This window comes from Colletotrichum fioriniae (assembly GCF_027942845.1).
Source record: "Colletotrichum fioriniae strain IMI 355084 chromosome Unknown scaffold_16, whole genome shotgun sequence".
NCBI classification, from domain to species: domain Eukaryota; kingdom Fungi; phylum Ascomycota; class Sordariomycetes; order Glomerellales; family Glomerellaceae; genus Colletotrichum; species Colletotrichum fioriniae.
Window position 1 is genome coordinate 791,919 of NW_027076852.1, and position 23,032 is coordinate 814,950.

The 23,032-nt window shown below is 54.7% G+C and overlaps 9 protein-coding genes across 9 annotated transcripts; 8 read left to right on the forward strand and 1 right to left on the reverse strand.

Moving 5' to 3' along the window:
• Nucleotides 1-584: 584 nt before the first annotated feature.
• Nucleotides 585-3,730, forward strand: N0V96_011069 (uncharacterized protein; the record flags this gene model as incomplete). The annotated part of the gene is made up of 3 exons (XM_053198647.2): nt 585-1,177; nt 1,248-1,991; nt 2,998-3,730. 3 exons carry the CDS (start codon nt 585-587, stop codon nt 3,728-3,730), a joined length of 2,070 nt encoding a protein of 689 aa, XP_053043958.1.
• Nucleotides 3,731-4,271: 541 nt separating this feature from the next.
• N0V96_011070 (uncharacterized protein) lies at nt 4,272-5,247 on the forward strand (the record flags this gene model as incomplete). The annotated part of the gene is made up of 2 exons (XM_065759147.1): nt 4,272-4,292; nt 4,906-5,247. 2 exons carry the CDS (start codon nt 4,272-4,274, stop codon nt 5,245-5,247), a joined length of 363 nt encoding a protein of 120 aa, XP_065612245.1.
• Nucleotides 5,248-5,627: 380 nt separating this feature from the next.
• On the forward strand, nt 5,628-6,335 carry N0V96_011071 (uncharacterized protein; the record flags this gene model as incomplete). Its single annotated transcript, XM_053198649.2, has 1 exon — nt 5,628-6,335. One exon carries the CDS (start codon nt 5,628-5,630, stop codon nt 6,333-6,335), a length of 708 nt encoding a protein of 235 aa, XP_053043960.2.
• Nucleotides 6,336-9,167: 2,832 nt separating this feature from the next.
• On the forward strand, nt 9,168-10,544 carry N0V96_011072 (uncharacterized protein; the record flags this gene model as incomplete). The annotated part of the gene is made up of 2 exons (XM_053197175.2): nt 9,168-9,478; nt 9,539-10,544. 2 exons carry the CDS (start codon nt 9,168-9,170, stop codon nt 10,542-10,544), a joined length of 1,317 nt encoding a protein of 438 aa, XP_053045266.2.
• A 2,980-nt stretch (nt 10,545-13,524) lies between these two features.
• Nucleotides 13,525-14,542, forward strand: N0V96_011073 (uncharacterized protein; the record flags this gene model as incomplete). The annotated part of the gene is made up of 2 exons (XM_053197176.2): nt 13,525-14,261; nt 14,332-14,542. The coding sequence occupies 2 exons, from the start codon at nt 13,525-13,527 to the stop codon at nt 14,540-14,542; spliced, it is 948 nt and encodes a 315-aa protein (XP_053045267.2).
• Nucleotides 14,543-14,596: 54 nt separating this feature from the next.
• Nucleotides 14,597-15,406, forward strand: N0V96_011074 (uncharacterized protein; the record flags this gene model as incomplete). The annotated part of the gene is made up of 1 exon (XM_053197177.2): nt 14,597-15,406. The coding sequence occupies one exon, from the start codon at nt 14,597-14,599 to the stop codon at nt 15,404-15,406; it is 810 nt and encodes a 269-aa protein (XP_053045268.2).
• Nucleotides 15,407-17,586: 2,180 nt separating this feature from the next.
• On the forward strand, nt 17,587-19,458 carry N0V96_011075 (uncharacterized protein; the record flags this gene model as incomplete). Its single annotated transcript, XM_065759148.1, has 7 exons — nt 17,587-17,775; nt 17,880-18,143; nt 18,262-18,374; nt 18,450-18,633; nt 18,743-18,901; nt 18,990-19,179; nt 19,346-19,458. The coding sequence occupies 7 exons, from the start codon at nt 17,587-17,589 to the stop codon at nt 19,456-19,458; spliced, it is 1,212 nt and encodes a 403-aa protein (XP_065612246.1).
• Nucleotides 19,459-19,993: 535 nt separating this feature from the next.
• Nucleotides 19,994-20,960, forward strand: N0V96_011076 (uncharacterized protein; the record flags this gene model as incomplete). Its single annotated transcript, XM_053197179.2, has 2 exons — nt 19,994-20,158; nt 20,268-20,960. 2 exons carry the CDS (start codon nt 19,994-19,996, stop codon nt 20,958-20,960), a joined length of 858 nt encoding a protein of 285 aa, XP_053045270.2.
• A 252-nt stretch (nt 20,961-21,212) lies between these two features.
• Nucleotides 21,213-22,044, reverse strand: RPS26A (40S ribosomal protein eS26; the record flags this gene model as incomplete). The annotated part of the gene is made up of 4 exons (XM_053197180.1): nt 21,213-21,312; nt 21,542-21,644; nt 21,696-21,823; nt 22,022-22,044. The coding sequence occupies 4 exons, from the start codon at nt 22,042-22,044 to the stop codon at nt 21,213-21,215; spliced, it is 354 nt and encodes a 117-aa protein (XP_053045271.1).
• Between the last annotated feature and the right edge of the window lie 988 nt (nt 22,045-23,032).

Here is a 23,032-nt window from a genome sequence, read left to right on the forward strand (position 1 = left end):
GCTTCCTACTGGAATCATGGACAGATTATGAACCTTGGGTGGTGAGCAGGATGTCATTGGGTCTTTTGGTCGGTAATTGCATCCGGCATGCAGACGTCGAATCCTCTTAAACCCTCATAGACCGTACACTAGAGAAACCCAGGCTCTTCTAGGTTACATTTTTCAAAAGACCTGAACGGACCAGGGGGCACCTACGGGCTACAGCAAAGATTCCGAATGCCGAGTGGAGCACAAGGTAGTTCATCGGTCTATGAGGTGGCGTGGCGGGGAGAAAACCAGATTTAATTACAAAGCAAAAGTGTTTCAGAGCGGTGGACGTCAGGTTTGGGGCTCCGCTGCTGCGAACCAGAAAGCTGAATAAACAAGACAAGGTGTAGGAAGAAGTGGACATGCAGGTTAATCAGACTTTACAAAAACCCTCATCCCCCCATACCTTGCCATTCTTGATGAGTCTCAAGAAAACTTTAAGACATAGATCATCCAAGACATAGTCACCCACAGACACGTTCATCTCTTCAGCAGTAGACTTTTACGACCGTTTCCTCCAACTACACTACCACACGGACACACACAAACCACCCAAGATGGCACCCGCAAGATACGCCGCCGAGGCCGTGGACCCCAAACCCCTCGCCGAACCCCTCAAGTTCGCCTTCTCAGGCAAAGTCGCAAAGAATCGCTTCCTCAAGGGCGCAATGACGGAGCGCCTCTCGACCTGGGACCCCAAAACCCCGTCCAACCGCGGCATCCCCACCCCGGAACTCATCAACCTCTACCGCCGCTGGGGCGAGGGCGACTTTGGCGTCCTTCTCTCCGGCAACGTCATGATCGACTACGACCAGCTCGAGGCCGCCGGCAACCCGATTATCCCGCTCGACGCCCCCTTTGAGGGCGAGCGCTTCGAGGGGTTCCGCAAGCTTGCCGAGGGGGCCAAGGCGCATGGGAGCTTGCTGCACGCGCAGCTTAGTCACCCCGGCAGACAGGTCGAGCAGAAGATCAACCCGCACCCCATCTCGGCGAGCGATGTGCAGCTCGAGGGTGATGTCATGGGTATGAGGTTCGCGAAGCCGAGGGCGATGGAGAAGGAGGACTTTGAAAAGGTGATTGGTGGGTTTGCGCATGCGGCTGAGTATGTGTACAAGGCTGGCTTTGATGGAGTTGAGCTTCATGGTGCACAGTGAGTCCCCCCCCCTTTTCCCCTCTCCATCATACTCTGTGATCAATCACTGACATTTGCATGTTCTTAGCGGCTACCTCCTCGCGCAATTCCTCTCGCCGACAACAAACAAGCGCACCGACCAGTATGGCGGCTCCCTAACCAACCGCGCGCGCATCATTCTCGAAATCGCCGATGCCATCCGCGCCCGCGTCCCCGACCCGTCCTTCAGCATCGGCATCAAAGTCAACAGCGTCGAGTTCCAAGACGAGGGCTTCTCGACCGAAGACTGCCGCGACCTCTGCTCCGCGCTCGAGGACGCCTCCTTCGATTTCGTCGAGCTTTCGGGAGGAACATACCAGTCCCTCGCCTTCGAGCACAAGCGCGAATCCACAAAGAAGCGCGAGGCCTTCTTCTTGGATTTCGCCGAGAAGATTATCCCGCAGCTCACTAAGACGAAAGCGTACGTCACCGGTGGGCTGAGGACTGTGCCTGCCATGGTAGAGGCGCTGAAGACGGTGCACGGGATCGGGCTGGCGAGGCCCGCGTGTAACGAGGTTGATCTACCGCGCAAGATCATTGCGGGCGAGGCGTCGGCTGCGATTGAGACGCTGTTGGGCGAGCAGGATTTCGGACTGACGAATATGTTGGCCGGCACGCAGATGAGGCTCATCGGACGGGATCAGGAGCCGTTGGATGTGAGCAAGGAGAAGTACAAGGATGTGTTTATGAAGTCACTGGGAACGTGGGCGGAGGCGATGGGGAAGAATGAGGATGGGAGCAAGTTTGGGTATATTGATATTGAGGGGTTGGATTTGCACCCCTTTGGAAAGCCGTATGTTGCTTAGAGCATAAATGAGGGATGGATGCATACTGCTCGGCGTTGGAGGGTAGAGTTTTAGAACAGATATTCTATTTATCAGAATCAGTCAAATGAGTGTTGAGTATTAGCTGATTGTTCTACCTTCCTGTCTTGAGATACCAAACATTACTAAGTTACATTCATGTGAGAGGTCAGCATGGGGCCTAAGGTAGATGTTAGTTGGCTGCACACACAGACGGGATCCCAGGATATATCAGATCATCAACATCAGACGCGTTGAATCATGCGCGCAGGTCAAAGTGCCCAAACTCAATTGCAAATGCCAAACTTTTTCCTTGCCCTAGCAACTTTCTCATGATGAAAAATGACAAAAAAGGTGCTCGAACTTGTGATACCTTGGTGAGTGTGAAGTGAGGAGATTGATACAAGCGGAAGCCGAAAGACCGGAGAGAAAATCAAGGTAATGCCGTCGGCAGCGGCAGTGGCGCTGGCTGCCCCGCCTTTTCCCCGCCGGTGCTTCCCCGGGGTCCACGGGCGTAGGCGTGTCGCTTAAGGAGCGTGAGGAGGTACTTGTCAGGTACTTCCATTGCTTCCCCGCCCCTGGAGCACCCCTGTCGTCCTGCTTGTTCTCGAGCTCACGACAGGGACCTTCCAGGCGCCGTGCACTAAATCCGGGCAGTGGCCTGTCATCAGCCGCCCCCTATTGGCAATCTCGTCCCAACTCACCTTTCTTCCCGCCCGTTCACCTGCCACCCTTTTTCCCATCTCCGTCACGTCACCTCCAGGCATCACCACACCGATCGCCTCTTTTTTTTTTTGGAGCCACGGTAGCAATAGCAGCAGACAACATCAACATCAGCTATGCCGTCGTCGACCTCTTCATTTGCTTGACCAAACCACACTCGCTAGATCCATCCCCACCAACCGCATCCAAGCTCATCATGTAGGCTCTCCTCACACTCTCTTCCTTCCCTACAGCTACGCGAGAACAAATCCAGCTAACCTCTTCCGCCTCTAGGATCGAACCCTCCCTTCGCGTCCGACGCGCCATCACAGCAAACGACCCTCTCCTCGTAAAACGAATCCTCAAATCCCACCCTCGCCTCCTCCACAACCCAGACCCCTCCCCCGAAGCCCTCTCCAACTCGAACCTCCACCTCGCCGCCTCTCTAGGCCACCTCCCCATTGCCAAAGTCCTCGTCGACCATGGCCACGAACACCCCGACCCGGCTCTCAACGAGCATCACCAAACAGCCCTGATGCTCGCCGCCGCCGCGGGCCACACCGAGGTCGTCCACTTCCTCTGCGAACGAACCCCGCACGTCATCCTCCGTCGCGACATACGCTGGCGCGACGCCATCATGGAAGCGAGCCGCGGCGGCCACGACACCGTCCTGCAGATCCTGCTGACGTACGTTCCCGAGGGCGCGCGTGCCGCCGTGCAGAGGGCGGACCTGGACGGCAACACGGCGCTGCATTTCGCGAGCAGTAATGGGAACTTGCTCGTGCTGAGGACGCTACTTGCCGCTGGCGCCGACGCCGAGAGGAGGAATGTCTGGAGCTGGACGGCCATGTCGTACAGCGCTACCGTGCAGGCCGAGGTGTATCTCAAGGGGCTCGTGACCGAGGTGGAGCGGCGCAAGATGGTGAGGCAGGAGGTTGAGCAGCTCAAGAACTCTGTCAAGGGGGTGGCTAGCATCAAGGGCGGTGCCGTGCGGGTTGTTGAGGAGGATGTCGACGTTGAGGACTGAGGCGGTTTACGATTTGGACATTTCAACTTTTCCGACTCGCAACAGCTCATGGCAGTCTGCGGGCTCCTCCATCGAGATGGGCTTAGCCGACGGGACTCTTGAGTGACGGGCATGTCGCAGCCCAGAGGTTTTGAGAACGGCAAATAGGCCATCCACGGCGCCCTGCAACGCCAAACCTCTTCACTACGATACCACCCGCACGGAAGCTACGCGATACCTTCCCGCAACAACAATAACATTGCGGACCTTCTCCTCTGGTTCGAGGAGAGGTCACATTCATCAGCATCCTCAGCCTCGCTCACGATGCGGCGGCCGTGGTCACCAAATTACGAGGGCCTAGCGAAATGATTTAGTGTCGACCCGACAGTCAGCTTGATTTTCGCCGACCATGATCGGTTGGCACGTTGTTCGATGGCCAGCCACAGAAGTCAGGATCTCGATCGTGGTCAAGATAGTGGTTCATCTCTCGTCGACTGCGCCCATACTTTGGCTTCCTTTGGGCTTTTGAACATAAGCTTGCGAAGCAGAGGAGCAAGCCAGAATGAGGGTCAAAGGTGCTCCAGTTTGTTCTGCTTACATAAGTGCATTACGGACCAAGCTTCAGCCACCATCCGCCACAGTCAGCCACAATTGAAGGACGAGCGCCACAAGCAGTTGGGAACCTCGTGGCACATAATCAACCAATCGAATAACACTGAAATCATCATCGCTTGCGACTTTGCAGTTTCCCCTTCGTATTCATGTGACTACCTCGATATCAAAATTGATGCAGAAATTTGCGGTTGCCTTCATCATGTCACTGCTAACATCGCGCTGTGGCAATGATTCACTTCACTGCCGTGTGCTTGCACCCAGCATGGTCATCCGAAAGCTGCTAGACTCAAAAGGGGACTATCAAGTTTGTTTGCCGCGCATCACCACCAAGTCACGGATCGTCGTCTGATTAGACATTGACAGTGGCTTTTCACATAGTTTGGTCCCAACTCTCGCAAGCTTCAAGTCACTGATCCACACTATTGCTGAATTCCATATAAATCTAGACCAAATTGACTGGCCAAACTCTTCCTCGTCAACATTTGCATTCTTCTACACACAGCCTTCAAGCTCAACACACCTTGGATACCCGAAACCCAAGCACTCAACCTCGCCTTCTCAATTATACACAAGCCTCCTAGTTAGCAGTCACCGTGGCGTCTCATCAGTCTCCCGTCGAGGAGGAGGAACCAGAGTACTTACCCTACCCAGCAACCAAGCTCATCGTCGCGCAGTACTGGCACTGCTCGCGCGACCCGCCGTTTTGGGGCTACCTCATCGTCGGCACCTTTTACGACCAGCACAACAACATTGTCTGGAGCACCGAGATCTTTGCCTTTCAGCGTGACACTCGCGGTGATCGCAGACACGACGACAACGACGACGACGACGACGAGGGGCAGTTTGTCGAGCAGTCGGATTCGGGTGAGTCACTGTGTACTGTCTTCATGCGTGGCGGTTATTCACTGCCAGTCAACCCATGATTCGAGAAGTCTGGGAAGGATATATAATAACCGTCCATGTTTCCCATCTTGGCTGACCTATTGGTAATTGTCATCTGCAGATTCAAATACTAGCCAAGACTTGAACGACAGGTTTTCGCGCAGCCTTAACCTCGCTCAGACCAACAGCGCATACCATCCACCAGCACACATCCCGGCGTACGGATACCAAGGAAACCCGCACTACCTCTGGAACCCGTCGCACGCAGGCCCCGTCCCCGGCACTTGGGTCACGGAATTCAACCCCGAGCTCGGAAACTGGGTGAATACCTGGCAGCCAAACCACAGCCACCACATCTGGTCCTACCTTGATCCACCCACACATCATCACAACAATGTCTAACCCCGTCAACGGCCCAGACATGGAAGGCCGCCGGCCTCCGTGGGGCCCCCAAGGCATGCCCCTCCCGCGCTGGGGCGAGCCCTACATCCCGCACACCGGCTACGGCACACCGGCACCGGCACCCTACGGAACCTACTACTACCCGGCAACCACAAGCTACCAGCCCTATCCGGGTTCAGCAGCCTACGCCTGGCCCGGAAGCGGCATCCAGCAACAAGGAAGCTACTACCCCCAACCGGGAACATACCCCCTCCAACCAGGCGGCCAAGCAACCTACACCCCCCGCACAGCAACCACCCTCCCAACCCTTGACCCGCGCAACCCAGCAGCGCACCTCTCCAACTCAACAGGCGGAACGGGCTGCGAACCAGGCTACAACTACTTCTTCCCCGCCGCCCACACAAAAATCCACGTTTTCCGGACCTCGACACCGCCGTGGCAGCTCCCTCTCAACGCGCGGATCCAGTTCTCCGCGTTCCATGTCCCCATGAACACGACGCTGGCGGAGGTGCTCAAGGGCTTCGGGGCGACGAACCCGAATCCGAAGAAGAATAAGTGCTTTGAGATTGTGCAGGCCGGGAACGGGCGGTGGTATAAGGGGTTGTGCTTTTCGGGGGACGATAAGGAGATGATGAAGAAGAGTGTCAAGGAGGTTGGGTGGGATGGGGAACGGAGTGGGGTTCCTGGGGGAAGCCTGTTGTTTGTGTTTGGCTTGTTAAGGGATTGAGGCCAGGGTGCGTGCTTGGTTGAGGGGTCACTTGCGGCTTCACTTACACGATGCAGAGAGAGAGAGAGTTTGAGATTGTGGCTTGAGATTTGAGGCTTGGGCGTTGAGGCTTTTGGTGTTGGGGGGGGATCGTGAAGACTGTGAGATTTACGGTTTTGTGGGGGCAGGGTTTTTTGGGGGAGTTGAGATTTGGGCAGATTTGCTGCGTTTCAGAGGTTGACTCGTCGACTCCTCCGACTCTGTTTTCTCTCTTTTTCCTTCTTGTCTCCTTTTTTCTCGTTTTTTGTCCTGCTCGTCTAGCGGGTCTCTTTTCTCTCCATTTCTCGATTTCACAAGTGGAGTTTGGGAACTTGTTTTCTTTCAACATTAGCTTTTGGCATTGACACTTGGCATTAGCGTTGCGGAGAGACATTAGACTTTTGCTGATTTGCTGCTGTGCACTTTTTAGCAGTGCACGCGCTTATCTAAGCATACGCAGGAAATGGACAGAAAGAAAAGAAAAAAAACTCTTTTCTCTATGGTGCCGAAGGTTTTTAGTTTCTCGAGCTAAAGCTAAGCTTAAAAAGTTGTTTATTTCCGCAACGTCCTTTCTTCCCGATGTATCCGTCGACAATGCAACCTCTAGACCTTGTAGTGATAGTAGTATCCGTAAGTGTGAAAATAAAAAGTAGCGTTAGGCATAATGATGCAATTGCTCAAGACAAACATTCAGTTATTCCCTTTGGAAGAAGGGCGATTGACGACTCAAGAACCGTTTGGGGGAGTTGTAGTAGTTAGACTAAAGGGGGGCAGGGGGGCGCGTGTTTGTCTGCCCGCCCACCGGTATCCCTGAATTCCAGGGTCATTTACAACGAACACCGCCAAGATGTCTTTGCAACTCTGGTTCGATTCCGATTCCCGACTTTGTGGTTTCCGAAACTAGTTTTCGCACCAGTGGGATGTGCCCAGTGAGAGGCGCTAGCTAGTGGGATGGAGCGTACCATCCCACCGGGAAACACACGAGCTAGCACTTAATCACCTACGCCGCTACGGATGTGCTTCCGATTTATCATGGGGGCGTCTGGGCACTTTGGGACTTCAAGACTTTGGGGGCTTTGGCACTTGACTTGCAAGTGTCAAAGTCAGACCAGGGTGCGAGGGTTGGAGTCACTGATTACGTTTATTTCGCATCGTGGTTCGTGAGTCGTTGCAACTTGCAATAGGGAGGAACTTGGCAAGAGTTCAAAGAGTAAGTCTTAATTGGATGTTGATTGCATCGCTTGGTGGGAGAGATTGCACCCGCTTACCAGTTCCCATTTTCTCTCTATTTGATGGATCTTTTGATGATGGACCACAGTCCACGGTGATGGGAGACCTGTGTCTTCGTGTGGATTCTGCGAGAATGCCAACGCGCCAAGGGAGCCGGACAGCCGGGCTTGCGGACCCGTGGATCTCGCGGTTGAAGAACTGGAGTCTGGACGTTGAAATTGAACAGAGTCAGGACTCAAGAGGCCGAGAGGGTAGGAAGCCGAATGCGCAAGATGCCGAGAGTGCACTTCTCTTTGATAGAGCATCGTCAAATTCCAATTCATGAGTAGGAATTCATAGCCTTGTCGGGACTCCCGATCACACCGTCAGTTGGAAAGAAAAACCATACGATACACGAAGAAAACGAAAAATTGTGCAGACTGCAGAGAGAATGAAAACACTGACGGACTTGGAAACCCCCAAAAGGCGTGTCCTCCGCTGTACTACTACCAGTAAAGGCGAGGCCTTCCCCTTTGGATTTCCGACCTGTTCACGCCAGTCCTAAAGTGAGAGACGAGGGAAGTGGAGGTTGATTACAAAGTGGCTCTGGACCGTTGCGTTGGACCACATGCGCTTCCTTAGCGCCTTGGCGCGAATCTATTCCCGACGCGCAGCTTCTTACCCCATGGCTCAGCTTAGGTTGGGCCTTCTGTCTCAATGTGAAGTAATGTTATGACGGTCTGCAGCCTGATGGCAGCTTTACACGGATTTCCCAAGTTGAGTGGAATGGGAAAGGGGAAGTCTAGAAAGTGGTTAGCCGCAACCGCGCGCAACGGTCCTTTAATCTAGTCGTGAAGCGTCGTTCACAAAGTTGACCAACCAAACATGGCCCATCCCGGCCCCCACAACCGCACATAAGGTCCTTGTTGAGGTTAGGTAAGGCAGAGCTAGCTAGCGACATTTGAAGCGAGTGGGATACGGGCTAGGAGAGATAGTCAAGACCCAAGAGACCATGCCAGATGGCCCCAAAGTTGCCTTGATGAAAGATTTGTTCCTCAATAGAAAGTAATTCAGATCTCCCAGGCTGCGGACTCTAGAAGTGGGCTTTATTTGGTACTGATAGACGCAAACGAGTAAGAAGCACATCTTCTTTAATTGAAGTATGTGGAGACTACGAGCGTTGAGCGAAAGTAGAGGAGAGGTGGGAAAGGGTCGGGTGCTTTTGGCATCTTTCGGCTAGGCCATCCCACCCCCTTGTCCAACATCTCCCATGCAGACAGATTGGGAGGGATGCTCCGTGTATGCTACATATATCCAATGGCCGACTGTGTTTCTCTCGTTGCTGACTTGCCATCTCTCTCTCTCTCTCTCTCGTCTTCACCTTCATTCTTTCTCAACCTTGTTCTTTCACTGTGTGTGCATTGCAGGACTTGGCTGGCTCATGTTCTGATATTCCCACTCAGACTTTGACCTCACATTCGTTTTTTGACACTCTTTCAAGTCGCCCACTCTCTCAATCCAAAACTCATCGTTCCTTTGTCCCACCAACTCCATCATACCAAAACTCTCAACCTCCAACATAAACCCCCATCAAAAAACACCAAAATGCCATCCATCGCATCCACCGCCGCGGCGGTCGCTTTCGCGGCTACCTCGGCCCTGGCTTTGACCTCCACCTCTGCCAAGTCCGACCTCGACGGCTCCGTCTGGAAGATGCTCGAGGGGACCTCCCCCGCCGCCTCGGCCCCGCAGGTCCGCGCGCGTAACCGCCCCACGAAGCGCCAGACGGGCTGGAACCCGCCCTCTGAGCTCTCGGGCGCGTTGAAGGAGGTGTGGGCGCACTACGAGAAGACGTACGACGGTGCCATTGAGGGCAACAAGAACTGGGGTTGGGATCAGATCATGGCCAACAACGGGTGAGTCCCATATCTTCCTTGGTGTCCGATGCAAAACAACCAAACTAAACACAACCGCAGCTCTATCAACGTCTGCGTCCGCTGGGACTCCAACTCCCCCATCACAGCCGCCCAACGCACCAAGCTCGCCTCGACCTACGCGGCCCAGTACCAAAAGTGGTTCAAGTGGCTCTACGGCTTCGACGGCTTCCCCTACGCAAACGTCGACGTCAACATTGTCGGCTACGCCACCAACAACACGGCCCTGCTCGAGGGCTCGACCGACGGCCTGGACGTGTACACGTCCTTCGCGGACCCGCAGGGCATCCCCGCGTGCGACCCGGCCTGCGACCGCGACGCGCACCTCGACGGCGACTACAGCGGGTGCAAGGGCGGGGCAGCCAGCCACTTTGACAGCTCTCTGCAGCTTACCGACGGACTCGAGGGCGGTTTCGGGTATTCGTGGGGTCAGCAGGTCGGCAGGGAGTATATGCTGAACAACCTCGACTCGGAGAACATTCACATCCTGCTCCACGAGATGGGTCATTCCTTCGGCTTGGACGATTTCTACGACTGGGAGCCGACGGGACAGAGCAAGTTCATCATGCTTGCTGGGTCTGCTATGGAGGTTACGGATTTCGATGGGTGGATGTACCGTAACTGGTGGTATGAGCTCTCGCAGAAGCGCGGATGGGCCAAGACGGGCTCTGGTTCCGGGGCTATTGCTTCCGGTGCTGCTTCGACTTCTGCCACGCCTTCCGCTACTGCATCTGCCTCTGCTTCTGCTGCGCCGATTGTCAAGGAGGAGGAGGAGCAGGTCCCCGAGACACCCGTCCCCACGCCTACTCCTACGCCTACGCCTACCCCGACGCCCGCGCCTTCGTCTTCGTCTTCCGCTGCCGATGTTCCCGTTGCGACGTGCGCCGAGGCTGCTGCCGAGCCTAGCGCGGCTGCTGCGGAGGAGTCCGGATCCGAGATGGCGGCGAAGTGGAGCCAGTGCGGCGGGGCTGGATACTCCGGGCCGACTGCTTGTGCTTCCGGGTTGACTTGCACCAAGACCAATGAGTGGTACTCGCAGTGCTTGTAAGCGGAGCGTACACTTTAGTTGAAGGCATATTTCCACCAGGTGGTTTCATTTTGAATGTATTGTTGCGAGGAATTGCGCGAGTGAGGTGGGATGATGGTGCGTGGGAGTTGAATGCGGGCGTGGGTTTCTGGGGTGATGCGTGGGCTGGGTGGTTGGCGTGACTTGGCCGCATTGCATCGACGTTGTGTTCTTACCTATTCTGTGTATCTACGTTTCGGGCTACTAAAGTGGTCTGTGTATTTAAAGACGAAATGTAAATATTTCACATCATTCCTTACATCATTTCTTACATCGATCCGTTGCACTCTCAAGCCTGATGTTGCAGCATGGGTTGAGTGCTGTGATTTGTTTCCTAGGTGCACATCAGAATACCTACCTACTTAGGTGACACACCTTCAAGCACCAGATGCGGTAAAAGTGCCACTCCGCGACACATGTCGGATTGAATAATACTTGCGGGATTCACAAATCGCATCCTGCAGCCTGTTGCATGGTTAGAGGTGTGCGCAGTCTTGACAAGAGGAGATAAAGTGAGGTAAATGGCACCAAAAGGCGAAAAGCAAAAGGCACAGTCTAGCTCTAACTTTCCACTCTTCAGCTGAGGTTGCCATGGCCGCGGAACGAAAGACTATTAACCACTCAGGCTTCCCGACCACTTCCCCTACCGACTGATGATTATTCTCAGTAATTTTCGAATCATCACCCCTGCGCTGTGATTTTTGCGTCATGGTCATCCTCGGGCAGCGTGGCAGCGACGTACTGGCTACCTCCAGCACAGTGTATAGCTCCAGGGAGTGATTCACCAATCAAGTGCCCTAACCTCCCTACAGCAGGGCTCGATTCGGCAATGGCCCACGTGGGCTGCAAGGATGGCGCAGACGGGAGGACCCGCGCACGACAGCGCTAGTGCCGTAGGGGTCCACGGCGCCGCAACCTCAACGGTCCAAAGTTTGGTGCTATGAGTGGTGTCAATCGAGGCACTGCGCAAGAGATTGCGAGGGGATCATGGTCCAGGAACAGCTCCAAGTCTATGAAGCCCTCCACCGCAAGATTGTGCGCCTCATGAAGCTTAAAGGCAGAAAGCATCGGCGGTGTAGATCTGCCCCCGACTGTTCCAAGGCTTCCATCACAGTCGTGCTTGCAAAAGAGGGCAAGTCTGACTATGCCACACCAAAGAGCTGGCGTCCCCATGGCGCTGCTCTCCAACTATCGACAAGGTCTTCCAGCGGTTCATTGCAGACCTTCTTCGGAGAATAGCAGTCCGTCTCAAACTGATTTCACTCCTATGAGTACGGATTTCGTCGGTAAAGGCACTCCAAAGGGTCGTTGAGTTCATTGCTAATGCGGTGATGGATGGGTGGGCTTGCTGCTTCGAAGACGACTCTCCCTGGGGCTCGACATTGCAGGAGCCTACGACCATGTCAGTCATGAAGAATTGATCATCATTACGCGCGCCATGGGAATTCCCGAGTGGTTGTTAGCTCTAATCATGTCGTTTTTCCCAGATCGAAAACCCGGCTTCGAATGCCGTACATAGCTAGATATAAATATCGTCTCGATGGAGTTTTACGTTGCCATCGAGAGGAATATTGTCCCGAAGGTGACGATAGATGTAGGCGAGATAGTTGCGCGTTCGTCTTAGCTGTTTGCGTTGATCAGACAGAGGGTGATTCTTCAGCTGGATGGCCATGCCGAGACAGGCCATTGGTATGTTTGTTCGTTTCCGACACCGATTGCATTAGATATACAGACGAATACTGTCAAGCCACGATTTCCCCGTTGGTGCCGTTGAGTAGAAGCTCTCTTTTCCGCTTGGACTGTACTTTAATTTTGGATGGCGGTGTTGCTATTCGAAGAAGGTTGTGATTGAGCGTGAGTCTGTCCTATCACTGAGAGCGCGGTCATTTCCTTACTAACACGTTTCTCCATACAGAGGACGAAGCTGTTGAGGACAGTGTCTAACTCGCTGTTCTCTATTTCGTTCATGGCGATGGGCGGTGATGGGTTTGATGTCTTGGGAAGCATTCACAACTCAGCACGCACGTCTTCCCGTTGAGCCTCAGACAGCAACCGGAGTGCTGACAATCTACTCAAAGACTCGGAGGCTCTAATAGCTCTCGAAGAGAGGCTTTCAAGGGACTCATAATCAGACTTTTCGCCCATCGCGGGCGAAGCCATCACGGTTGAAGCCACAGCGGTAAGTCTGACACCTGCTTTTGCCCTCCCTCCCGTCAACTCGCTGCACGATTGAAGAGAAATGCCCGCTAATAATGCATAAGTCAGTTGCGAACCTCGATGGCAGGTAGTCAGCAGTACAGTCATCTTTCTCTCATGGCAAGCTTGAAAAAGCATTTCAATTCAAGTGCTGGGTGGTCACTATACTGTTTTATCAAAACTGTATTCTTGTACTTGTGACTCACAAAAATTTACTTTCTTCGATAACAAGGTACTTTGAAATCACTGCTATCACCACAGCAGACCGTTTTTTTTTTTTGGTTTTTCTTCCGAATAAAGGTTTTTCTAATAAAAAAATGTGTTGAGCAATTACGAATGTGCAGTGAGGTGGAGGAGTAGATGGAGACTGGGATTTGAGGAAGCCTGGAAAAGTTGGTTCTAGGTCTTCCCTGTGACTCAGCGGAAGTGGCGCTGATGGGAGCCCGCAAGGTGCGCAAAATGACCGAAACGAGTGCCCGTGGCACCTGCGGTCCACCAAGGGGCCTATAACAAGTAGCGCGAGGTGCGCTATAAATCGCGGTGAGTTTTCATGTGCCCCCCCAACCTAAGGTACCTCTACTCTTAGCTTCCCTTCCTCGCTTTCGTCAACACGTCTCAGCTAATCACCAAGCCACACATACGCCCACCACAGTTGTCCAACTCGCTTCAGCTACATCCTGGCGTCCTTCTGTCACAGAGTCTTCGTCGAGTCGACGGGACGGAAAGCGAAATCCGGTGTCGCGAGACAGGGGCGACACATGACGAGATGGACATCCCGAACCACGCGCACGGCGGAATGCGGTCCGACTCGCGACTGCTCTCCATCCCGCGCGAAGTCCGCAACCTCATATATGAGCACTACATCATCGTCGAGGCGGGATACATCTATGAATCAGACGGTCTCCTCGGTGGCAGGCTCAAGAGGGCCGACGGGCGACCTATCAATCTCAACCTGATGTACGCCTGTCGACTCGTCGCCAACAAGATGCGCCACCTGGCCTTGCGGAGCAACACCCTCACGTTCTCCACCATTACGTCGGAATCAGGGCCGTCCTCTCTAGCCACGCTTGAAGGTTTGCGCATGCGCGCTGCTCGGTTCGATGGCCTGGTTGGGCGTAGCCTCGACAGATGCAGGCAGCAATTGTTCCATTTCGCCGGAGGCTTCCTGGCGGGTCGGAGATTCAAAGAGCAACAGGCGCGGACAACTACGTCAGAAGAGGGCAATCACGACCATGAAGAGAAAGGCCATGACGGCTCCAGCAGCGACCTGGCCGCTGCAAGCAAAGTACACGTCGACCCTCGTAGTACTGAAGATCCGGACGAGCTCTCATCCTCAGAATCGTTCCCATCTGGCGAGCCGTCAGAGGCCACAGCTCAGCTTGCCTTTGACGAGCTGACCAAGAAGCACCGTCGCTTCTTTCGAGTCCTGGAGCGAATGGATCACGAGGACTGGGGTACCATGGAGAGCCCTGGGCTTCACGCACATTCGTCGCGGTCCTTACGGTGAGGCGCCCTCGTCATACCGCGAGCTCTGCTGCGACCTCCTTCAAGCTGCGTCTCATCTGGAACCAAGCGACTGGGATCAAATCCAATGGTGCCAGTACTTGAATATCTCGGAAAATCGCTTATCAGGCGGGGAGCTCCGCTCGAACCGCATCATGCGCTGCTCGGTCAGGGAGTGGGAAATTCCCACGGCGGCCAACCTGAAGGAGCTGTCGTCGTGGATCACCGAGGAGAAGCGCTTGCTCTCATCCATCCGCGACGGATCCGATGGCTCAGTCTAGCGCTTCTCGGCCGCCGCGTCGGCCATCCGCTATCTAAAGTCCATTCCCGCCGTCATGCGCGCGCAGCTCCGCAAGATTGTCCTCGTCGAGGACTACCGCTCCGTGGCGCACCCAGAGAGCCACGCCCGAGGCCTGATCCCTTTCTGCCGGGAGAATCCCCTCCTGCGGGTCGAACGTCGCGTGAACCTGTGGCGGAACCTCTTCCAGGTCGACAAGAGATGGCACGCGCCCCACCAGCAGTGCGAGCATCAGAACCGTGCCGCCACGCGGGCACTCCGGTCGCGTGACATCACGTCCACCGTCGCGCTCTGGGTCACGGAGGCCTTGGCTCTCGGGCCAGCGGGTATGCCCACGACGTCCTTCTCCCTGGTCTTGGACGGCGACCCGGCGCCCCAGCTGTGCGCGCGCATCTTCCAGACCGTCGTGCAGCGCGACGCCGCGTGGCAGCGGGCGTGGACCGAGTCCATGGATCGGGGCCCCGTGCTCGTCCACCCGGTGCTGGACTGGTTCGAGAGGCGGGGCGAAGACGCGGCCAGGGCGGGCGTGCATCCCGTCTCCGGGGTGTACGAGTCCTACCTGGGGTACTTTTACGAGGGCTTCCCCGAGGCGATGAGGGATATCGCGCGCCGCGGCGGCGGGTCCGTCGTGCGGTGTAATTTTGACGCCGGCGAGCCGTGGGATGCTGAGAAGGTTGTGCGCTGCAATAAGATGTGGACGCCGGCGCAGTGGAACGAGGGGTGGCTGCGGCACGAGCAGCTGTCTTGGGAGACGGAGGCGCCGTTGCCGGAGTGGCCGGCGCTGTTGATGGAGAATTTGATTGACTCCTTTGCTAGGCGTAAGAAGAAGAGCTGGAGGGGGCGTTGATGAGGCCAGTCCGTTCCGGAGTCTCTCCAGGGGACGGGGGCTGTGGCGGGGTTTCATTCTTCTGCTGAACGATGAAGGTATATCTTGAACTTGGGTTCTATGTATATTCACCTAGTATCTAAGTATGCTACGCCGCGGCTCAGCGTACAGCACATGGTCTGGATATGATTGTTGGCAAGACATCTCAGAGATGGTACAACTTCTACTTGCTACTTATCTATATTCCCCCTTTCCCCTTGCCATCCTCGTCAGAACTCCTTCGCGGGAGATACCCTTGGCCGTGATGCGATGCAATGTATCGAATCGCTTTCTCCAGCTCCCATTTGGACGGATATGCTGGAATTCTTTCGTTTTTGCCTAATTTGATGTATCCTTCTACGTGGGACCAATATTCTTGCTCGCAGAGTCCGTTCCGTTAGCCGGGGCGGGGCGGGGCAGTGCGGTTGTATGGTGAGGCCGGGTTTTACGGGGCCTTCTACCTTGCTATTTGTGCAGTTCCGTGTTATTTTACGGGCCTCCGCTTGGGATCGAGAGACTTTGACGATTGCTGTTGTTGATAGGGTGCGTCTGATGTGGCCAGCCGAGACGGTGTCCTTGGACTCAGGCTTCCAAGCCCCCCATGAACCTTCGTTTTCCATCTGCGAGTTTGAGCCGCAAAGGTGAGTGCGAACTGGGCCTGGCGCCGGGTAGTGACCAGCAAAACCACATTACGGTTTGCGTTGATAAGCTGAGGCTTCATAAGGGCTGTCGTGTGTTGAAAACAAACAAGTGACAAGGAAAGACAAAGGCAGAAAGAAAAAAGAAAGGAAAGGAAAGGAAAGGAGAAAATAGATAGAGAGGAGAACGAAGGAAGGAAAGGGACAAGATAGAGAGAACAGGAGACTTTCGGTCCTTGACGTGTGCTGTTTCCTTCTTCGTGGAAGACTTGTCTTTTACAGATGAAAACGGTTGTTCATAGCCCTCGAAGTCTAGGATGGCTTCTGGAGGGAGGATGAAAAGGATTTGCTGAAACAAATGAGGAAGGTGAATCACTTTGGTTGTGTTATAGGGCTGAACGGAGACACGGATTGAAGCTGATTGCATACCCCGGTCTCATCTGTCGTCATTCGGTATCTGTAAGTAGTAGTTCATGAAGATTGTCAGCCCTGCTAACAAAGTTTGACTACCTTGTCAAAGTATGGGGTCCCATCCTCAACAGCCAGCGGGATGGTCACCGAAATGCCAACCCAGGCACAAAAGAAGGAAAAAAGAAAACAAGGTTACACAGAGCTCATCGCAAAGAGCCCTCATCCAACCCCTCTCTTCCTATGACTCAACACAAGGTGGACTCTGGCCAAGGACTCTCTAAAGAATATCCAGAAGATGAACACGATCCGCGGATATCCAAAAAATTGGTTGACAAAACTCGCAGCTCGGTACTCTCAGACGTCCGAGTTTTTCCCCAATACGGTAGTCCTCATGACTAGCCAGCCGGAGAATCTGACCCCACAACGCCCGATGATTCCGGGTCTCGGCGGGGCTGCGGTGGTGGGGCTGACGTTCCGAAAATTCGACAACTCCGCGGACCATCCCGTCCTCCCCCCTTCCGCGGCGTTCCCAGTCACGTAGTCTCCCGTCCCCGCCCGTTGCCTGCGTGTGCTTCTAGCTCGCCTGATGGAAGCATGTTTCCTTGATCCTTGCAAGCCGTTTTTGTTTTACATGCACGTTGTGACGTTGACATCAATGTAGACCTGGCATGCAGCACCATGCTTCTTCCCCCCTGCGGTGCGTCGACCAACCGGGTCGTCCGTATTACGCGATTCGGGCTGACGTCGGGGAGTGTCGCTCACGATCAGACCACCCTGCTCGTCGTTCACAACTCTGATGGAGAGTGTCGGGATGATGAAGGGAGTACTGCTTACCACTCAATTGGGGACGAAAGACAGAAACAGGGAAATACAAACCAAGAAGTAAAATTTGGAATTGTATGGATCAACGCAAATAAGACGCAGCAAACCCAGTCAAGAACGCAAATATAAATACAAAAGAGCACCAGCTTCCTAAGGGACTTCTCGTGCTCTACATCCAAACAAGACAGCCTTGACTACTCAATGTTCTCGACCTCCTTCCCTCGTCTATCTTCAACGGCAACCAAGCTCCGACGACACTCTCCACATCCTTTCTTCCCTACCCAGAAAACAATGACGACAACCACGCCCCCAAACTTCCCCTTCCAACGCGCCTCGGGTCTCGAACCGCCCGCAGAATACGCCCGTCTCCGCGCCACAGAACCCGTCTCGCAAGTGAAGCTCTTTGACGGCTCCCTCGCATGGCTCGTGACGAAGTACAAAGACGTGTGCGCCGTCGCCACGGATACGCGTCTCTCCAAGGTGCTGTCTTGTGGTCCCATCCATCCCTCTGTCCTTTCACTTCCCATTTTCACCAGTCAACGGGAGTATCAAATATGTCCAAGTGAGCTAACACCACAACACAGGAACGCACCCGCGCTGGGTTCCCCGAGCTCAGCGCCGGCGGGAAAGCGGCGGCAGCGAACAAGCCCACCTTTGTCGACATGGACGCGCCGGCACATATGCAGCAGCGCGGGATGGTCGAGCCGCTCTTTGTGCGGGAGCATATAGCATCCATGAAGCCGTATATCCAAAAGACTGTGGATGATCTTTTAGATAAGATGGTTGAGCAGGGGTGCGACGAGCCGGTTGACTTAATCGAGAATTTTGCCTTGCCTGTTCCGTCATATGTGAGTGTTCTTGTTACTTGATTGAGACCTGGGATCAGGGTAGAGATAGGGAAACACGGAAAGGAGAAGTTGTCGATGATACTTGAGGTTCAACTTCCAGCTGACAGCACATTTTTAGATCATCTACACCATACTCGGTGTCCCATTCGAGGACCTCGAGTACCTCACCCAACAGAATGCCATCCGGACGAACGGCAGCGGTACCGCGTTGCAGGCTCAATCTGCAAACCAGTGCGTCTATTACCCCGCTGCCCCTTTTCCGACTTCCATGCCATGAGACGGTGATGACTGACCCACATTAATCAGAGAACTCCTCAACTACCTCGCAAAGCTAGTCGACCAGCGCAACATCGAGCCCAAAGACGACCTCATTAGCAAGTTGGTCGTCGAACAGCTCAGACCGGGTCACATTCAGAAATCAGATGCCGTGCAAATCGCCTTCTTGCTGCTCGTTGCTGGAAATGCGACGATGGTGAACATGATTGCTTTGGTGAGTCGCCTCCCTTCAAGTCTAACCGTCTTGACTCTTGAGAGTCTTTCACTCTTGCAGCGAACACGCGTGTTGTAGTCCACGATTCGACTAACATCCACTACTTCAGGGCGTCGTCGAACTCTTCCGGAACCCAGCTCAGCTCGCTCAACTCAAAGCCGACCCGTCGCTCGCCCCAGCCTTCGTCGAAGAGCTGTGCAGATATCACACCGGCTCCGCTATGGCGATGAAGCGGGTGGCCAAGGAGGACATCATCCTCGGCGGCAAGGTAAGTCCCACATTCGGCGGCGTATTTTTACCAAGTCCTTAGTTCTACATGGAGGTTTAGAAAGCAAGGAGCTGACCATTTCACATAGACCATCAAGGCGGGCGAAGGCATCATCGCCTCAAACCAATCCGGCAACCGAGACGAGGACGTCTTCCCCGACCCGGACGTCTTTGACATGCACCGGACCCCGGACCCGAATCACGCGCTGGGGTTTGGCTTCGGGCCGCATAGGTGCATCGCTGAGCCGCTCGCGCGCGCAGAACTCGAGACGGTTTTTGGTGAGCCTCTACTTCTCTTATCGCCATTCATATCCCACAGGTTCTTATGGCCGTACATGCTACTTGAGCGTGGTACACATAAGTAAACTTTCACGTTTACGACTCATTCCTCATCTCCATCCCTCAGACTCTTCCAGCTACACTGAGCTAATACGTCTCATCACAGCAACGCTGTTCCAGAAGCTCCCCAGCCTGAGAATCGCCGTGCCCATCCCGGATATCGAGTATACGCCCCTGCACAAGGATGTCGGAGTAGTCAAGTTACCGGTGGCATGGTGACCGGTGAGGTGGACGACAATCTTATTGGATGGAATTCAGAAGGGGGGGGGGGGCGTAGGTTAGACGGCAAGCCGAAGTCGCCGTCGATCAAGTCCCCACATAGAAAGCTCGGTAGTTTGAAATATCACATCACTTCTCTTCTCTTCTCAGGAACTTAGCGAGGAGCTCCTCCCATGTGAAATCGAGGTGAAAGCGGGGAGTATGAAAGCCAGGACATCAGACGACCGGGAGGGAGGGGGCAAAGCAAAGTTCACCAGTTCGCAAAGGCCCAGCACGATCCGGGTGCGCCGGTGAAACGCGGCAATAAACTGGCATCGACTACCGTCGTCCCAATATTGAAGCTTGACGGAGCCGAATTCGGCGAATTTTGATTTTCGAGGTGAGTAATTGCAGGAGATTTTGAGTTGCGAGAATGCCGTCGGCATGCCTAGCTTTGCTCTTTAAAAGGGGCTGCCTGACACGAGAGGTGGGAATGGTGGTTGAGGTCAGGTGTTAAAGCAATATCTCTTGATTACTACACTATTCTGCCCAAGATATGAACGAAATGCAAGTCGCAAACAGCCAAATTGTCGTGGGAGACAGGAGCAAGGCGGCTCCATGGTACTCCGTCGAGGCCCAAATCTCCCCCGAGGCGCGCAAGATGCTCGAGGAGTACGCCGGTATCCCGCCAGACGAGGTCAGAGACCACGTCGTCACCATGGTACTTTGTCCCCTCCCTCTCCCTTTCTCATCATTCTGCCCCTCGGCCACATATCACAGCACTAGACATGCTGGGACATAGCTGGATACTCACATAATGCCATCCGCAGCGCGACAAGATCTGGGAAGTCTTCCCCTACCCCTGCATCGGCGAATTCCACTTCCTCGACTTCAACCTCGCCCACCGCCCAGGCTACCCGCAACTCCTCGCCCGCCTCCAAGACAACCCGTCCGCGCGCCACCTCGACATCGCCTGCTGCGTCGGGCAGGACCTCCGGCGCCTCGTCCACGACGGCGTCGCCTCGTCCAAGATTGTCGCCGTCGAGCTGGAGCAGGGCTACATCGACGCCGGGTACGAGCTGTTCCGCGACCGGGACCGTCTCGAGACGCGCTTCGTCAACGCGGACATGCTGGGCGACGGGGACGCGCGGCTGGACGCCATGGAGGGGATGTTTGATACCGCGCACCTGGGCCTGTGTCTGCATTTGTGGACGCGGGAGCAGCAGATGATTGTGCTGCGGCGGGTGATTCGTTTGTTGAAGCAGGAGCCTGGGGTGATGATTGTGGGACATGCTGCGGGTCATGCGGATGGGATTGAGTTGAAGGGGGTTTGGGATAAGCCTGCGTTGAGGCATAACTTGGAGACGTGGGAGAAGATGTGGGCTGAGTTGTCGGAGCAGACTAGGAGTAAGTGGAAGCTGAATACGGTCGTGTCTGAGCAGATTGGAACTCGGGGGATTGAGAGGCCCAGCTGGTGGGGGAGCGATATGAGATTTGTCGGCTTCGAGCTGACCAGAGAGTAGGTAGTTGACTCGAGTTTCAACAGGTAGAACAAACACGATGAAGACATGTGGCACGTATTGCAGGGAGCGAGAGAACAGTGTCATGAAGCATTTCCTTTGCTAGCCTAGGGCCATGGCCCGATTCCCATAGATGAACATCATCATAAAGCCCAATCCGGTTCCCAAACCATGCCTGAAAGGAGAACTTTTTCATCCACTGCTCGTCATTGCAAACACCTGAAACACCGAGTACCCGAGAAGAGAAGAAACTCTTTAGGCCTTGGGGGTGTTGGGGACGATCTTCTTGCCATCCTTGTTGTAGCGGACGCGGGGAGGGGGAGCGCGGTTGCGGCGGCCCACGACGGAACGGACACTGGGAGAGTAAGTCAGTATTGGGTGATCTTTCACAAAACCCGAGAGCAACCGCCAGGTCGGCAATCGACCTCCCACGAAAGGGGAGGGACTGCGTCGCTGAGGTGCAGGGCACGGGGGATATGGGAGCTTCGAGTAGCGCCAAGGTTCTTCTGTAGCGCCTGCGCGCCGCGGTCGTGGTGTGAACCAGACCGACGGCTTGCAGTCGTCGCTCCCGCGGACGAACGTACCGGACAATCTTGCCGTGAATGGCGCAAGAGACACAGTACTGCAGCTTCAGGTACATCTTGGGTACGGTGTACTCCGCGAAGACGGAGGCGTCAGAGATATCACCTGATACTTGTTAGTCTTGGATGCATGATGAGAGGAGGGAGTAGGGCATACGGATGGCAGCAGACTCGACCATGTTGCGGATGGTGAAGCGCTTGATCGCCTTATCCTTGGGCGTGCATCGGGAGCAGTTGCTGCAGCGGATGGGCTTGACGTGGCCGCGGCCCTTCTTGTTGCGTCCGCTGTAGAGGGGAAACCAAGTCAGTAATCGTGTTCGTTGAGGGGTATCATTGCGCATGTGCCATTCTAGACCCTCAGTCGCCGGCATCGTCGAATAGATTCATGATATCGGGATACCGTTATCGACGGCCGGGACGTGAGGGTAGAGAAGTACAGGTGAAGCGCGGTGTATGGGGCGGATGGGGAGGGTATCGTCGTACTTGTTCTTTCTCTTCTTGACCATTTTGGCGACGTCTGACTGTGTGTTAGTAGATCCGTGAAGAAGAGGAAAAAAGAGAAGAGGAGAAAGGGTATATCAATTGCGAGGAGACGTACTTGATCTTTTCTGGCTTGCTGAGTCAAAAAATCGCAATTGGTGGGTTCGACCAGGGCGCGAATTGGTTTTGACGTGCCTTGGAAAAGGTGGTGGAGGCTGCGTGCGAGTGAGGGCTGGTCCAGGGCTGGAGAGTGCGGTAGGGTGAACTGGTGCTTGTGGACCCACTTCTGGAAAAATCCCACTCTGGAATTTTAGGCGAGGATGCACTTTACGCGGGTGAGTCGCCTCAGGACTGCAGTACGTACTGATATTTCGCACCACACATTCGATTTCCAGACCTCATGGTCGGCCAATTGAATCTCCCAGAAATCACGTGGACTCGCTAGTTTTCCAGGTCTCGCAAACCCCCCCACCCGGTCCACCGAGCGCCTGCGCAGGACGGATTTACCGTGCGCTGCGACAGACGAGAGCCCTTTCCTTTTAATTTTCCCTCATCCCCAACTCGAACCCATCTGAGGATCTGCTTAGGAAGGCAATAGACATATTGTCGAGGTACGTCTGAAGATGCTTCTGCTCCCTCTTTGTTGGCCTTGAGCCCGTTACACCTCTTCTTCTCCCTCCGTTTTCTGGCATTTCGTCTTTCGACGAGTTGTGGACTCTTGTTTTCCGTTGTCGCCCACCACCACTCGAGCGAGTCTCGCAAAGGCGCAATCGCGAAATTGTGAGCGTCTTAAAAGAGTCATCGAGAAGGCGCAATGGAAGGGGTCAGAGTCTTTTGGCAGGGTTGAACGGCGTGCGTGCGAGCCCGTCGAGCCTGTAAAATTGCTTCGCCGAATGCTCAATCGCCGCCGCCACCTACCACAGCCATCGACATCCAACTCTGCCGGAACGAAGGGGGAAGAAGAGGAGCATCGAGGGAGACGGACAGCAATCTTTGCTATCCACCCACATTTTC